Source organism: Oratosquilla oratoria, chromosome 9 (genome assembly GCF_046742065.1).
Source record: "Oratosquilla oratoria isolate Oo_2021 chromosome 9, ASM4674206v1, whole genome shotgun sequence".
Classification (NCBI taxonomy): domain Eukaryota; kingdom Metazoa; phylum Arthropoda; class Malacostraca; order Stomatopoda; family Squillidae; genus Oratosquilla; species Oratosquilla oratoria.
Window position 1 is genome coordinate 30,358,949 of NC_134785.1, and position 16,265 is coordinate 30,375,213.

A 16,265-nucleotide genomic window follows, 5' to 3' on the forward strand; every position below is an offset into this window, starting at 1 on the left:
TATGGAAAGAATACAGTAGAGATGATTATGATAGAAGTGGAAGACCGAGATAAGAAGAGCAGAAAATTTGTGATCAATTATGTGCCTCCGAAAACAGCCTCATGGGAGGAGAGTGAACATAAAAGTATGTTAGAGGACACAAAGATAGCATTAAATAAAATAATGGAAGACGGAGGAAGAATAGTTATGATGGGCGAATTTAATTGCAAAGAAATCTGCTGGGAAGAAATGACAGTAAAGAGTGGTGATGACTCATGGGGAAATGCTCTACTTGAGATGATTACTGACCATTCAATGACACAATGGATACAAGAGAACACTAGGTATAGAAATGAAGAAGAACCATCGAGACTAGACTTAATAATTACATCTGAACCTAGAATAGTGGACAAGATTGAATATAAAACACCAATAGGTAAAAGTGACCACATATTGATTGAACTGGAACTTAATGAAGAAAAATATATGAAAAGAAATGAACAATATAGAAAAGGAAGAATGATGTATGAAAAAACAAACTTTGATAAAATAAGAGAATTCTTCCAACAAGAAAACTGGGAAGAAATATACAAAGAAGAAACATCAGTGGAAGAGAAATGGAATATTTTGACAAAAATTTACAAAAAAGGAGTGGAAAAGTATGTCCCAAGACAAAAACAAGAAAAATAATATGTAAAATGCTGGTACAACAAAAGTTGTAGGGAGTTAAAAGACAAAAGAGACAAAGCCTGGACCAGATGGAAAAAAGTCAGAAGACCTGAAAAATGGAAAATATATACTGGTTATAGAAATGAATATGTACAAAAGTGCAGAGAGGAAAAAAGAAAATATGAAAAAGATGTTATAGAAAAGTGTAAAGATCAACCAAAACTATTCTACAGATTTGTAAACAATAAACTGAAAAACAAACAAGACTTGGAGAAATTAAGACAAGGAGGAGTTGAATACACTGAGGAAATGGAAATGGCAGAAATTATGAACAAACATTTTAAATCAGTGTTTACAAGGGAAAATATACAACCTGAAGAGATTGAGTGGAAAGAAAAAGTCCCCCCTATGGAAGAAATAGAAGTAACAAAGAATGAAATATTGACACACTTGGGTAATTTTGATGTCAGAAAATCGCATGGGCCAGATGAAATAGCAAACTGGATTCTGAAAGAATGCAGGAATGAACTGGCAGACAAAATACATAGCATAATAAGCAGTTCCTTAAAAGAAGGAAAAGTTCCAGAAGATTGGAAAAAAGCAAATATAGTACCTATATATAAAGGAGGAAATAAAGAAGAACCTACCAACTATAGACCAGTCTCTCTAACAAGTACAATAGCAAAAATTTGTGAAAGAATTATCAAAAGTAGATGGGTAAAATACTTGGAAAAAAACAACGTACTAAATCCAAGGCAATTTGGATTCAGACAAGGACGATCATGCGTCACCAATTTAATATGTTTCTATTCAAGGCTAATAGATATAATACAAGAAAGAGATGGATGGGCTGATTGTGCATTTCTAGACCTAAAAAAAGCTTTTGACAAAGTACCACATAAGAAGTTGCTTAAGAAATTAGAATATGAAGGAGGAATACAAGGTAAATTGCTAAATTGGATGGAAGACTTTTTGCAAGAAAGAAAAATGAGAGTAGTGATAAGAGACCAGCACTCAAAATGGAATGAAGTAATAAGCGGTGTCCCGCAGGGAACAGTTCTGGCCCCAATAATGTTTGCTATATATATTAATGATATGGATGAAGGAATTGAAAGCTATATGAGCTTCTTTGCAGATGATGCAAAACTACTGAAAAGAGTGAAAACTGAAGAAGATTGTGAATCACTACAGAGAGATCTAAATAAAGTACAAGAATGGAGTAGGAAGTGGGAGATGGAGTTCAATACAAAAAAGTGTAGTATAATGGAATTTGGAAAAAGCAAAAACAGAATAACAGGATCATATAATTTGGGAGAAGAAGGAATAAAAAAAGTAGAAAATGAGAAGGACCTGGGAGTCATTGTTATGAATAATATGTCACCTGAGAAACATATAAATAAGGTTTTTGGAGAAACTTATAATTTAATAAGAACAATCAAAGTGGCATTTACATACCTGGATGAAGAAATGGTGAGGAAAATCCTAATCACCCTGATAAGACCAAGATTGGAATATGCAGCAACGATATGGTCACCAAGTACAAAAAAATGTATAAAAAAAAACTTGAAAGAATACAAAGAGCAATTACAAAATTGGCACCAACACTCTCAAAACTATCATATGAAGAGAGACTACAAAAACTTAAACTACAGACACTAGAGCAAAGAAGAGAGAGAGGAGACTTGATAGCTATTTACAGAATCATGAAAGGCATAGAAATTACTGATAGAGAGAATCTGATAAAATGGGATGATAGAAATACAAGAGGACACGGAAAGAAAATAAAAAAAGACAACTATAGAAGAGATTTGAAAAAGAACAGCTTTCCTCACAGAGTAATAGACAGTTGGAACAAGTTAGATGAGAAAGTGGTGTGTGCAAAAACAATACATGAATTTAAAAATAGTTTAGATAAAATGAGATATGAAGACGGGACCCCACGAGCATAGCTTCCCTTCCCGTAAAATACAACTAGGTAAATACAACTAGGTAAATACACACACACACACACACACACACACACACACACACACACACACACACACACACACACACACACACACACACACGACTCGGTGGCGCGGTTGGTAGAGTGCTGGACTGGGAAGTACGGTGGTGCTCGCAGTATCTGGTTCGAATCCTGCCCAGGGCCGAAATTATTTCGGTATCGCTGCGCTTCGGGTCGTTACTCTGACTCTCGTGGGCGGGGAGTTGTGTGTGTGTGTGTGAAAGGTCATAGCATTACCCATAGATCGGTCATACGAGCTCTGAACTCTCTTCCGAGAGGGAAATAGCTGTCGATCACGAGTCCAGCACGTGATCCAAAGACCAAGGTGAATACACAAACAAACAAACACACACACACACACACACACACACACACACACACACACACACACACACACACACACACACACACACACACACACAGATACAGCTTAGATAACACGTTTTTAGAGAAAATTGAGTGCGAGAGAGACTTGGGAGTTCTAGTGAGTCCGGACCTTAAAACCAGGAAACAGTGCATTAGCGCCAGGAATAAAGCTAACAGCGCATTAGGTTTCATTGCTAGGACGGTAACGAATATAAGTGCAGAGGCAATTATTAAACTCTAGCGATAGACCCACCCTTGACTATGCGGTACAGTTTTGGTCTCCGTCCTACAGAATGGACATCAATTCACTAGAATCAGTACAGAGAAGAATGACCAAAACGATACATGGTCTCAGAAATTTACCTTACGTAGAGAGGCTTAGGCACCTTAACTTACACTCTCTGGAAAGACGCAGAGTGCGGGGTGATCTAATAGAGGTGTTCAAGTGGATCAATGGCAAGGGTGATGCAAACAAGGTCATCATATTAAAACAACAGGGCAGGACTCGCAGTAATGGTTATAAACTGGACAAATTTTGATTTAAAAAGAAAATAGGGAAGTATTGGTTTACTAATAGGGTGGTCGACGAATGGAATAAACTTATTAACCATGTAGTAAGCGCTGAAACTATCAGTTGTTTTAAGAAACGATTAAACAACTTTATGGATGGGGATGACAGGTGGTGATGGATACGGAGCTGCCTAGTGTAGGCCTTATGGTCTCTTGGAGTCTCCTTCATTCTTATGTTCTTATGAGAGAGAGAGAGAGAGAGAGAGGGAGGGAGGAGGTCACACCAAAATACCAAACTATTTTACAGGTTTTCACTTACTTCAGGAGACAATTTTTTCAAATGTCTCCGTCACACTGGACATTATTTACATTACAACGAACTCTAGTTCATCTCACCTAAGGCAATGAGGAACTTCATGGTGGAGACCATGCTTTCTCTTTGGGCGGCTTCTGGAGTTGGAAGTTGCAGTGGATGCGTGCCTTCGACGGGAATAACCCTGACGACGTTTTTAAACGCCACCTATAAGAGAAAATGGTTACTGGATGACGTAGTGTCTGGAGAAATAGATGACAAAAATGACTCATTCATAACTTTGAATAATAATTTCCAAGACGTTCTCAATTAGAAAACCGACTTAATCTTAAGTAGTAGTGCAAAATGTTACAGTAATCACAAAACGGTAAAACATCTTTTGTTATGAGGTGGATAAAACAGTCTGGCAATAGCCAAAATGAAATGAAAATTATCATCCAGAAGGAAAGGGGTTGATATTAATTCCTGCCTCAAGTTTCACTAACCCCAAGTGACTTCTTCCCGAGTTTCACAACCTCGAGTGGCTGGCAAGTGTTAACCCCTCCCATACGGTGCCGCATACGTAGGCGTCATGAGGAGCAAGTGGATACGCGAGGCTGCCATATCGGCGTCTTGATTATATTTATTGTAGTTACCCCTCCGTAATGACATTCTCTCTAAACTGTCTGTAATCACATTTTCTATGGTTAACCAGGGTTACATTTTGTAGTCAACCGAACACGACGCTCCGTCCATTCCTTCCCCTTGTCTCCCACTTCCCCATGGTTTTGGGTATGAAGTAGTGATAAATTTCGTCTACATGTTATTCTTTAAATCACCGCCAGAATCCGATTCGACGTTCGGTTCGTTGCAATGTGTACTGACTTGAGCTACCACTGTTTTCAGAACATCACGTTTCTGGATTTCGCTATAGAATAAATTGGGTATGTTTTTCGATGGATGATCCATCTCCAAAGTTTGTTGCTGCATTGTGTATACATGCTGGACATTTGGCTGTTGAAATCATATTTGTGTATATTGTACATTTCTTACAATTGTTGATAATTGCACCAATATTCTTTTCATTCTTAACTTTAGTTACAAAAATCCAAATAACTTGTAATCGCACTTAGTATAATTTTGATTTACATGCATAAATTGACACTTATTTGGGTTAAACATCATTAGCCACTTTTGAGATCACTACTCTAATTTGTCTAAATTTTCTGAAATATCTAATTGATTCGAATGATTACTTCCTATTCCACACAACTTAATATCATAAGCAAATCTGGAGACAAAAGATCTGAGTCCACAGCCAAAGACATTGATAAAAACTGGACATAAGTAGCCCTCGAAACTAGAGCGGGACCCTCATAAACTTCATTCGTAATATCTTTCCAACTTGAAGTTTTACCATTTGGAACAACACTGTTCACGATTGTCCAACCAGTTCTCATCACGCTTAGCAAGTTACTTTTAATTTCATGCAAAACGAGTTTAGTTAGTAGTGTCATGTAGGGTATAAGATCTTTTTTACTTCACATATATTGAATTTACACTATTCCTTTTGTAGTAGTTTTGAAACCACTTATAAGATTCTAGGATACTCGCGTCATTTATTAGTTGCCAAGTGTCGTTATGTGGCATCTGGTGTAACCTTTTCCGTTCTTTTCCTGTTATCGAGGTCAGGTTTACTGATCTGCACTTCTATGGTTTCTGTTGACCAATCTTTTAGGATACAGGAGTAACATTTACTCATTTTATTTCTCTTGGTACATCCACGGACTAAGAAAAAAGTCCTTTCTTACAGAGAGAGTACGTCGGAAGTGAATAAAATGGCATAACGACACTGCTACCAGAGACGAAATGCGCAGACATTTTTTTCTTGGCGTGTCGAGACGCCAGTCAACTAAGACAGTTAAATTTACACAATTGTTGTATATTTGTTACATCCTCCTTGCGCACTTTAGAGGCGCGGCACGAGCACACATTCACAGAGAGAATCTTTCAAGCTGCTTTTGTTGAAAATGCAATGGTGGATACCATTGTACACATATTCATGTGAGTAGTCATCCAAAATACAATTATTGTGCTCACAGATATGGGCGATCATGTTCAGTCACGGACGCACGCACGCACACACTTTACCCCCTTCTCTCTCACATACACGTCTTTCTCCTACCCTCTCTCTCACACATACAATCTATCTTACACACACCCAGTCTTTCTCTCTCTCATGCACAATCTCTCATACAAACACACGCATTCTTATACAAACGCACGCGTGAGCGCGCACACACACACATATTCACATACACAGTGGTAGCGTTCGCGACTGCTGCTATAGCGGTCCGAGTTTGAATCCCGCCCAGGGTTGTAATAATTTCAGTATCGCTGTAAGTCGTTACTCCAACTCTCGTGGGCGTTGGGTGTGTGTGTGCACGTAAGGTCACAACATTATCCATAGATCGGTCATATATAAGCTCTGAGCTCTCTTTCGGGAGGGAAAAAGCTGTTGATGACGAGTCCAACACGTGATCCAAGACCGTGGTGAATCACACATATTCACACACAACCAAACACAGTCTCTCTCTCCTTCTGTCTCTCTTTGACTGTTTCTCTGTTTGCCTGTCTGTTTGTGTGTGTGTACAGAGTTACTACTACTACTAAACGATTTATTGAAAGCATGGCAGCAGAAGGCTAAAAATACACATATCAAGATAAGAGGGATTAACACAGATGGTACATAATAAATGATTACCTATACATATTATGATGTTGAAGTGATTGTGCACTATGCAAATATATAGAACGTGTGTGCGCCCGTGTGTGTGCATGTGTCTATGTAGTCCATCTCCTTTAGCGATCGAAATACTGTAATCATACCAACTCTTTTTCTTCGATCATTCAAAGTTGGCATACCGAGTGCTTTTAGTCTCCCCTCATATGGTTTACCTGCCAGGCTGGGACGCAGTTTGGTTGCTGACCATCGTATTCTTTCGATCTTGATTATCCTTTACTCTGTGCAGAGACCATACCCCTGACGTTCATTCTAGGCTTGGGCGAATCAGGGTTGCTATGATTTTTTTCATATCTTCTTCCACATAGTGAAAAGCCACTTTAATCTTCTACACGAGCAGTGTGTGTGTGGGGGTGATGTGTGTGTGAGTGTGTGTGTGTGTATGCGTGTGATTCACTACATTTTTGGATTACGTGTTGGACTCGTGATCGATAGCTATTACCCTTACGGATGAGAACTGAAAGCTGAGAGCTAGTATATGGCCCGATCTATGGGTAATGATGTGACCTTACATTCACACTCACAACACCTTGCCCACCAGAGTTGGAGTGCCGGCTTGCAGGGTAGGGATGCTTTAAGCATGGGCGAGATTTGAACTCAGATTGCTGCATTAGCGGTGCCACTACGTCATCAAGTCACGTGTGTGTGTATTTACCTAGTTGTATCTTACGGGAAGGGGAGCTACGCTCGCGCTGTCCCGTCTCTGTATCTCGCAGAGTCTAAATTGCTCTTAAATTCGCGTATGGTTTTTGTACACAATATTGTTTCATCTAGTTTGTTCCATATATCCACCACTCTGTGTGGAAAACCGTTCTTTTTCAGGTCTCTTCTACAACTGTCCTTTTTGAGCTTCCTTCCATGTCCCCTTGTATTTCTCATATCCCAATTTAGTAAGCCTTCTCTATCAAGGACTTCCATACCTCTCATGATTCCATAAATAGTCAACAAGTCATCTCTTTCTCTTCTTTGTTCCAGAGTCGGTAATTCTAGTTTTGACAGTCTCTCTTCATATGACATTTTTTAAAGTGTTGGGGGCATCTTCGTAATTGATCTCTGGATTCTCTCAATTTTCCTTATATTCTTTTTGGTACTGGGTGACCATAGTGTCGTTGCGTATTTCAATCTTGGCCTCATCAGTGTAAGTGGAATTTTCTTCACAATTTCTTCGTTCAAGTAAATAAAAACCACCTTTATTGATCTTAGCAAGTTGTAGGTTTACCCGACAATATTGTTCTACTGTGTGCATGTGTGTGTGTGTGTGTGTGTGCCCATCCACTCTGCTTTATTCACACGAAAGTGTAAACATGGTGAGGCTGTGAACATCATTCACCAGGTTTTCTTGTCTAGCACCTGTTACTTTATTTAAACAAAAACTAATTATTTACTGTGATTGTTGGCTTTCTATTGCATCACTCAGAGAATAGTATCTGGGTGTGACCTTACCAAAGGGTTTTCACTATCTCATGACATCAAATGACAGTTGAAGTGAAGCAAATTAAATTACCTGATTGGACGAGTTGTTTATGTACTGTATGCCTTCTACATATGTACCAGCAATAATTCACAATGAAGTCGTTCAGATGAGGTGCAGTGGTTTGCAAATAACAGTCACGTCAAGTCTACAGCTAACAACAGTGTTTGCCAACACTAACACGTACGATACAAGTTGGAGAGCAACTGATTTGTTGTTGTGGGCAGGAGACTTGCGGGCGGGACAGACAATGTGTTAATACACGTACAAACGAACGAACAGGGCATCCCACTACTTTTTATTCCAGTAAGATAAATAAAGAAAACTTGGTTATTTTAAGGAATAACTTAAGTAAATAGTATTTTGAGGATTTCTACCATATGTAGAATTGTAGACGGCTCATGTTTTTTCTTTCTGTTACTATAGTTATCATCCTTGTCATAATGCTAATGATGTTTTTATATTTCTATACATTTTCATAATATAGTTTAGTTTTATAAGGCACTGTTTAAAATGTGGACATGAAACTGCCTAGTGTAGGCCTTATGTTGTTATTCAGGTACTTGTTCACCGCTAGATAATTCATGTTATACTCCTTAAAGTTCGTTTGTTATCAGTGCCAGATGTCTGATGTCTTACGCTATGGCTATGCGTCGCTGTCTAGAATGCGATGTTCTGTGTACATTGGGGCTGTAGACTTATTTAAAACCTTTCGTCTATCAGTATTAGGCGTCCCATATATCAGGAACATCTTACATTGGTTTACCTGGTTACGGGTCTTTTAGTCGCTGTAAATGTCAAGATGATAACAGATGGGACACACACACACACACAAACACGCACACACACCAGGGCTGAAATAATTTCAGTATCACTACGCTGCGGGTTGTTACTCCAATTCTCGTGGGCTCCCCGCTCCGTTGGGTGTGTGTGTGCGTGTTAGGTCACAACATTACCCATAGATCAGTCATATACTAGCTTTGTGCTCTCTTCCGGGAGGGAAATAGCTGTCGGTCACGAGTCCAACACGTGATCCAAAAACCATTGTGAATCACATACACACACGCAGTGGTAGCGTTCGTGGCCGCCACTACGGTACGGCGGTCCCGGTTCGAATCCCGCCCAGTGTTGAAACGATTTCAGTATCGCTGCGCTGCAGTCTCCTTTACATGTATGTCATGCGCTATCTTATCTCATCTACATGCACCTTATCAAGCGGACATTTAGACCCGCGTCCTTGACGCGGAAGATGCGGGTGACTACCTGTGTGTGTGTGTGTGATATACCATGGTCTTGGATCATGTGTTGGACTCGTGATCGACAGCTATTTCCCTCCCCAAAGAGAGCTAAGAGCTCATACTGTATATGCGTGATATATGGGTAATGCTGTGACCTTACACGCACACGCACACCAAACTCCCCACCCACGAGAGTTGGAGTAACGACTCGTAGTGCAGCTATACTGAAATGATTTCAGCGTTGGGCGGGATTTGAGCCCGGATCGCCGTAGTGGCGGTCGCGAACGCTACCACTGCGCCATCGAGCGACATAAGGAAGAATAAGGAAGTCAAATCAGTGTGTGTCTGTGTGTGTGCGTGCGTGCGTGCGTGTGTGTGTGTGTGTGTGTGTGTGTGTGTGTGTGTGTGCGTGTGTATGTTTTCAGAAAAGAAAGGTTATGGATCATTAATCTTCGCAGCAGAATTAAGGAATTCTGTACGATTGGAACACTTCAGTGATAGAAAGATTAAGGTCAAATCAGTTGATTATTCCTGCTTATCCATCAAACTGATTTTGAAAAAGTAATAGAAATAAAAAAAAGGAAACATGATAACAATGTGTAGATGGAGTGTTCCAGTTCAAAACACAACTAGACAGGACTATTCATATTAAAGTATAAAAGACTACAGCAATACAAGAATGCCAGAGTTCGGTAATCCTCGAAGGCGTCCATTGACGTTCTGACGTCATGTCGCTTAGCTAAGGGAAATTGCGTCTTTGCGTGATCAAAGTCTCATTGGGTTAATGTAAGGAAGTGGATTCGTCGTTTATATTGGATGCAAGGACGTGATCAGGGTCGCAGGTGGAAGCTGGGAGGAAGAAAATGAACTTGTTTCATAATTTTGCTATTTATAACGACCATCAAACGTTTATTTTTTAGTATGGCTTGTACGTAATGCCGTCTCCATTAATTATGATACCTTTCCTTCTCAAGTTGAAAAATGATTATCATAATTTAGGTGGTGCTAAAATGATGTGGTTAAATTAAAAAATATATACATGCTTGTTAAATCACCGAGAAAATAAGAAAACTAATAGATAACACTTGTAAACGGTTTGTTCAAAAGCGAACATAACATTCTAGTGAAAGATAGCTTCCACTAAAATATCACTGTTCAGTTCGAAGAATTGTAGCTCCCATAATAAATTTTTGGGTCTTTCTTGAATTCAACTGGAAATAATATATTTTTTCCGTTACTTAGCATATGGTATATGTTTTTAAACATTAGCTCACTCACTATCCCACTTCCCTGCAGTAGTGAGAAACTCCTGACACTCCTGTCAGTTGCGGCAAGTCGCAGGGATTTTTAGGCCGGTGTTTGGGTTGCCTCCCCGCTTGGCCAGTGGTGTCGGGAACCAACTCAAGAGGTACGCAGCTGGTCTCGGGAATCGAACTCACGACTCATGAGTTCGACTTACTCAGATGTCTTCGTTGATGGTCGACCACGTATTTTCTTCGAGTGCACATGAAATTTTGATATCTACAATATAATTCTACAAAATATGAATGTATGAAACGGGCGAAGTATTGTTTATAATATTAAGGATAAGTTTGCAACAATGATATACAGAATAGTGATATAGACAAGGATGTAAAGCATTCAATATCCTCATCCTTCGCTGATGGCACGATAGTGACACGAGAGGTAAGTTTACAGGAGGATACCTACCTGCTGCAAAAAGACCTGGATAAATTTTACTCGTGGGCAGCCAACAAGAACATTCTCTTTAACGAAAATAAACTTGAGGTTCGACGGTAAGACAGCCACTACACCATCAAGGAAAGTGTTACCTACAGCACCACCCAAGACCCCCATCAGTCAAGAACACCTTCCATGTTCTGGGAGTGACAGTTAACAACGACGGCAAATTAAGTCAGTACGTACACTCCATCACAGAGTCTGCAAGAAGACTGATGGGTTGGATCCTGAAGGCTTTCAGCACCAGAGAGGAGGGATGTCTCATGAATCTGTGGAAGAACTTTGTGTCAAAATTTGAGTATTGTTGTCAGGTGTGGGAGTCCGACTATTGCAGAGCTATAGAAGCTTGAATACATACAAAGAAGCTTCATCAGTAAAATTACTTACCTGGCTAGTAAAAACTACTGGAATGCCTGAGGCTCCACTCTCTCCAAGGAAGAAGAGAAAGGTACGAGATCATATATACCTGGCAAGTTCTGGAAGGGGCTTGTACCGAGCATCGGAATCAACGTGAGCCCTAACAGTCCGCAAGGAAAACCCTACACTATCAAAGGCCCCAAAACGAACTGCCAAAGACTAAAAACACTCAGGGCTATCAGTCAGCAGGACTGGGCATAAGCTCTTCAATAGCCTTTCATCGTGTCCGAAAAATATGTGAGTAGGCAGTGTAGAAATATTCAAGAAATATCTGGAAAACTTTCTGCTGCCATACCAGTCCTGGTCCCACTACAACAAACTGGACCAGCTCATGATGATATACTTGAGGCGAAATGGTGGATACAGATGCAGTGTTTGTAGCAGAGAACGATAGTTCGAAATCTTCTGAAGGATACAAGGACGTGATGTCATTTTTTTTTTTTTAATGAAATGCAGAGGCTGGTGTGATCTAATATCACTTCTTATACCTGGGAATCACCAGGTTATGGAACACTACGAATTACAGTAAATTAATGTTTTACCTTCTTTTAGATGTATATTTCTTATATATATATATATATATATATATATATATATATATATATATATATACATATTTACAGTATATATATATATATATATATATATATATATATATATATATAAACTTTAGAATAATAGAATAAATCTGTATCTTTAAGTATCTATAAGTATCTGTAAGTGACGATCTTCTGGTGGAAAGTGATTGGATTTTACTACCTTGATTCTTTTTTATCCCCTGGAGTCTCTCCTCATTATGTTGATAAAATAATTAAACGACTTTGAGATATATCACCACACTGAGGAGGTTCTAAGCTCATTGTTTTGAGGAGAACAACCTGAGGTGAATCAAGCCAGTTGGTGTCACCTAAGGTAATATGTACACGAAATTGTGACCAGAGGAACTGACGTCTTAGATAACATATTTGCTGTGTGATTCTTAAGTCTATAAATGGTTTTAATTTTTTTTCATTATTCGCTATTTTTTTATCATGTTGATTTGTACATATTGCCTGAACATGTTCCTCAACGCTTGACAATTTTTTCTTTCGGCTAGCGAATGCATTTCCATCATATTAGAGTAGACTATGACTATACAGGGAATCTATTTTTTGCTATTATATATGTTATCTACGCCTTCAAAAAAGCTACATTTCCTGCAGAACTTGTTGCCTTAAATAATACCATGGACAAACGAGAAACAGGATCGGTAGGAATTGAAGACTTGCTCTGCTGAGATACGCTTTCCTCCTTAACTGTTCCTCAGCGGAGCGGTGAGAGAGGAGGGATCTCGCATTGCAGGGGTTGGATAAAAGTCCTTGAGATACAAGCAAAAGAAAACTGAAAAAAGAACACTAACAAATATGGAGCCTAATATTCTTTTAGCGTTCGTTTATAGCGGGCGAAGATTAGCAAAGTGGACCTTCAGTGCGTGTCATTTTATTTGGAAAGGTATTTATCAAGAAAGCCTCGCTCTACAGGTCGAAGGCCTGATCTCGCCTAGGATCAGAAAAGTTAATGTAAAAGAAAGAAAGAAAGAAAGAAAGAAAGAAAGAAGAAGAAGAAGAAGAAAAAAGACTAATAATTGAACTTCAAAATCTGACATTGCATCAAGGCACCACACAGCGCCCTCGTGTCCATCCTAATATTAGTATTTTATTTTATTTTTATTTTGTTATGTGTGTGGGCAACATTATATTTCATTACTATACTGAACTGTGCTGTGCTTAGCACTTAGGATGCCTGGCGCCTGATAATCATGAATTATCATGTGTTTGATTTCATGTATAACGGCTTTTTCCTTTTGGATGTTCTTCCTAAAGTCAACAGAATATATATATTATATACATACATATATATATATATATATATATATATATATATATATATATATATATATATTTATCTATCAATTTTGTGCTTCATTCTTCTGACTGGTGCCAATTTATTTCATCTTGATGAAGGAGGAACCCGTGTTTTCTCCGTTTCTGGAGAGCTCTTCAGTCTCGGGCCCACCCCATAAAATTGATCGAATTTTGTTAAGAAATTCATTCTGATGAATGAGGCACCATATATTAAAGGATTTCTCGATCTTTGGAGAGCCCCGAATTCAGTGTCGAGCTCTTTCCACAAAATGAGTGAAAATTTGATAAAGAAAGAAAGAAGAAGAAGAAGAAGAAGAAGGAAAAGAAGAAGAAAAAGAAGAAGTAAAAAAAAAAAGGAGAAAGAAATAGCTCCTGTGCATTTATATTTATGTACGAGTATTTTGCGTTGTATTCAAACAACGAGACAGCTGACTTCTTCCCAGACACCTGACTTCTCACACCCGGGCAGGATGTGTCGAAAGAGGCCTAGTCATTACCTGGGCACCACCTAACTACTGCAAGTGCTATAATGATCATAAGGCGTAACAAAGTCAGTAGAGATGGACGTTGCTATTTATATAATGTAAACATCGAAACCTATCAACAATGGAATTGGTTGAAGCGTGTGCGTCTGCCACGCCAAGACCTCACAGTCCTTGTACAAATATACAAGTTTCCGTACAACTGAACCTAAGTTAAACCCCATTAACATTTCTGACACTTAGTCCTACGTGGATACACATTTGTTTATACATCCTTGGTACGGTGAACCACTTGGTACGTGAAGGCAGGGCATTGATGTTTCCTTTAGGGGGATGTACAGAAGCGATCCACCCGCTGATCCCGGCTCTTTCTTGCAGGAGATCCACGACCTCCAGGAAACCGGTCACGGCCACAGATTCAGTCCATTCACTCACTTTATGAAGATATTTTATGAAAAGGATAAGTGGTAGGGGAATATAGACACTGTTATGACTCAACCATGCTTCCAATTCATTGAGGTAAATTTGTGTGTTCTACCTCCTGCCTTCCTTTTTGTTGACTTTCGTTCTTTTTTCCTTTATTTTTTCGTTGCTCGCCACCTCATTCTCACATCTTTTCTCTCCCAGAGTTCTGACTGGTCGCCCAGCATTCCTTCTTCTATTCTTTCACCTTTCCTTCCCCACGTCTCACTCACGTACCTCCTTCTCCTTCCCTTCTTCCCGTCTGCTCAACCATCCCTCAGTCGTTCTGTCTTGATCGACTTAGTGATTCCCTCTGACGAAGACAGCCTTCGGGAAACCCAATTAAGGAAGATCCTTGGTTTAAAAGGACCGAATTAATTAACAAAAGATCGAGTAATTAGCAACGAGATCGAGACGAGTCTTAGAATGATCGCAAATGGTCCGAGCGGCAAAGTGCTCGTGTTCTGGGAAGAGTTGGGGCTAGTCCGAAAGGCTTCTGGAAATCCTGAGACTGTATAAAAAAAAAAAAAAAAAAAAAAAAAAAAAAAAAAAAATATATATATATATATATATATATATATATATATATATATATATATATGTGTATATATATATATACATATATGTATATATATGTATATATATGTATACATATGTATGTATTTATATATATGTATATATATGTATATATGTTTATATATATATATGTATATATGTATATATATATATACATATATGTATATATATATGTATATATACATGTATATATATATATGTATATATATATATGTATACATATGTATATATATATGTATATATATCCATATATATGTGTATATATATACATATATGTATATATATATATATATACACATATATAATAATATATATATATATATATATATATATATATATATATATATATAAAAGTTGAGTGCGTTCTGATGTTTAGCCGCGATCTTTATGTGCCACTTTGTGACTTACTTTGTTCAGTGTCTCGTGAAGACGAAAGTGCAACTGGTGACAAAGCGTCTATCCACTTACAACTCTTTGGCAGCACACACAAGCTGCTCTTGAGTAAAAAGTCAACACATTCGGGACACACGACCTTCCATTCCTGAATCCAATTTGGTTGTTTGCCAAAGTCTTCCTTAGCTCTAAATATTTTATCCAGCCATCTTGCATCATTCTCTCACACATTTTAAGTAACATGCTGGTCAAAGGTGCCTTCTTCGTGCGTGTTTGTGTATGAGTGTTTATGTTTGTGTGACTGCGAGTTCGTGGGTGTGTCTGTGGATCTGTGAGTCTGCGTATGTGTGTGTGTGTGTGTGTGTGTGTGTGTGTGTGTGTGTGTGTGTGTGTGTGTGTGTGTGTGTGTGTGTGTGTGTGTGTGTGTGTGTGTGTGTGTGTGTGTGTGTGTGTGTGTGTGTATGGCCTTGCGTGTGGGCTGATACGTTTCGGCTCGCATGGACTATACGAGGCTAAATGGCTCATTATCTCGCATTTTACGTCGCATTTTCATCAGATTCATTATCGCTCCGCTTCTTGCCCTCTTTCTCTTTCTCTCTCTCTCTCCTCATTTTGTGCTTTCTCTCTCTCCGTCTCTGGCCTTCTTTTCTTTCTCTCTTTCTCCTCTTCTTGTGTTTTCTCCTTCTCCTCTCCTTTATCTTGGTTCCCTTTGCTTTCCTCTCGTTTCTCTCTGTCTCCTTCTCCCTTTTTTCTCCTCTTTCTCTTCCTTCTTCACCATTTAATCTTCACCTTCCTTCCTTCTCTCTCTTGTCTCTATTTTTACTCTTCCTTCCCCTCTTATCCATCCTTTCCTTTTTTTTCCATTTTCCTTTTTTATATTTCCCCTCATATTTCCTTCCTAAATATTAATTTTTCCATCTCCTTCCCAAGTCTTCCTACTCTCGTCCAGTTCTTT

At 38.8% G+C, this 16,265-nt stretch overlaps 1 protein-coding gene across 1 annotated transcript in view; it reads right to left on the minus strand.

Annotated features, from left to right (window-relative positions):
• LOC143028303 (protein FAM151B) overlaps positions 1-8,339 on the minus strand; it is a 30,175-nt gene extending 21,836 nt beyond the window's left edge. Inside the window, exons 1-2 of the mRNA XM_076190182.1 lie at positions 8,132-8,339; positions 3,929-4,052 (exon numbers count right to left, since the gene is read on the minus strand). Of these exons, the coding sequence (XP_076046297.1) occupies positions 3,929-3,962 (34 nt within the window). The 5' untranslated portion in view covers positions 3,963-4,052; positions 8,132-8,339. The remainder of the gene's footprint in view (positions 1-3,928; positions 4,053-8,131) is intronic.
• Positions 8,340-16,265: the final 7,926 nt, after the last annotated feature.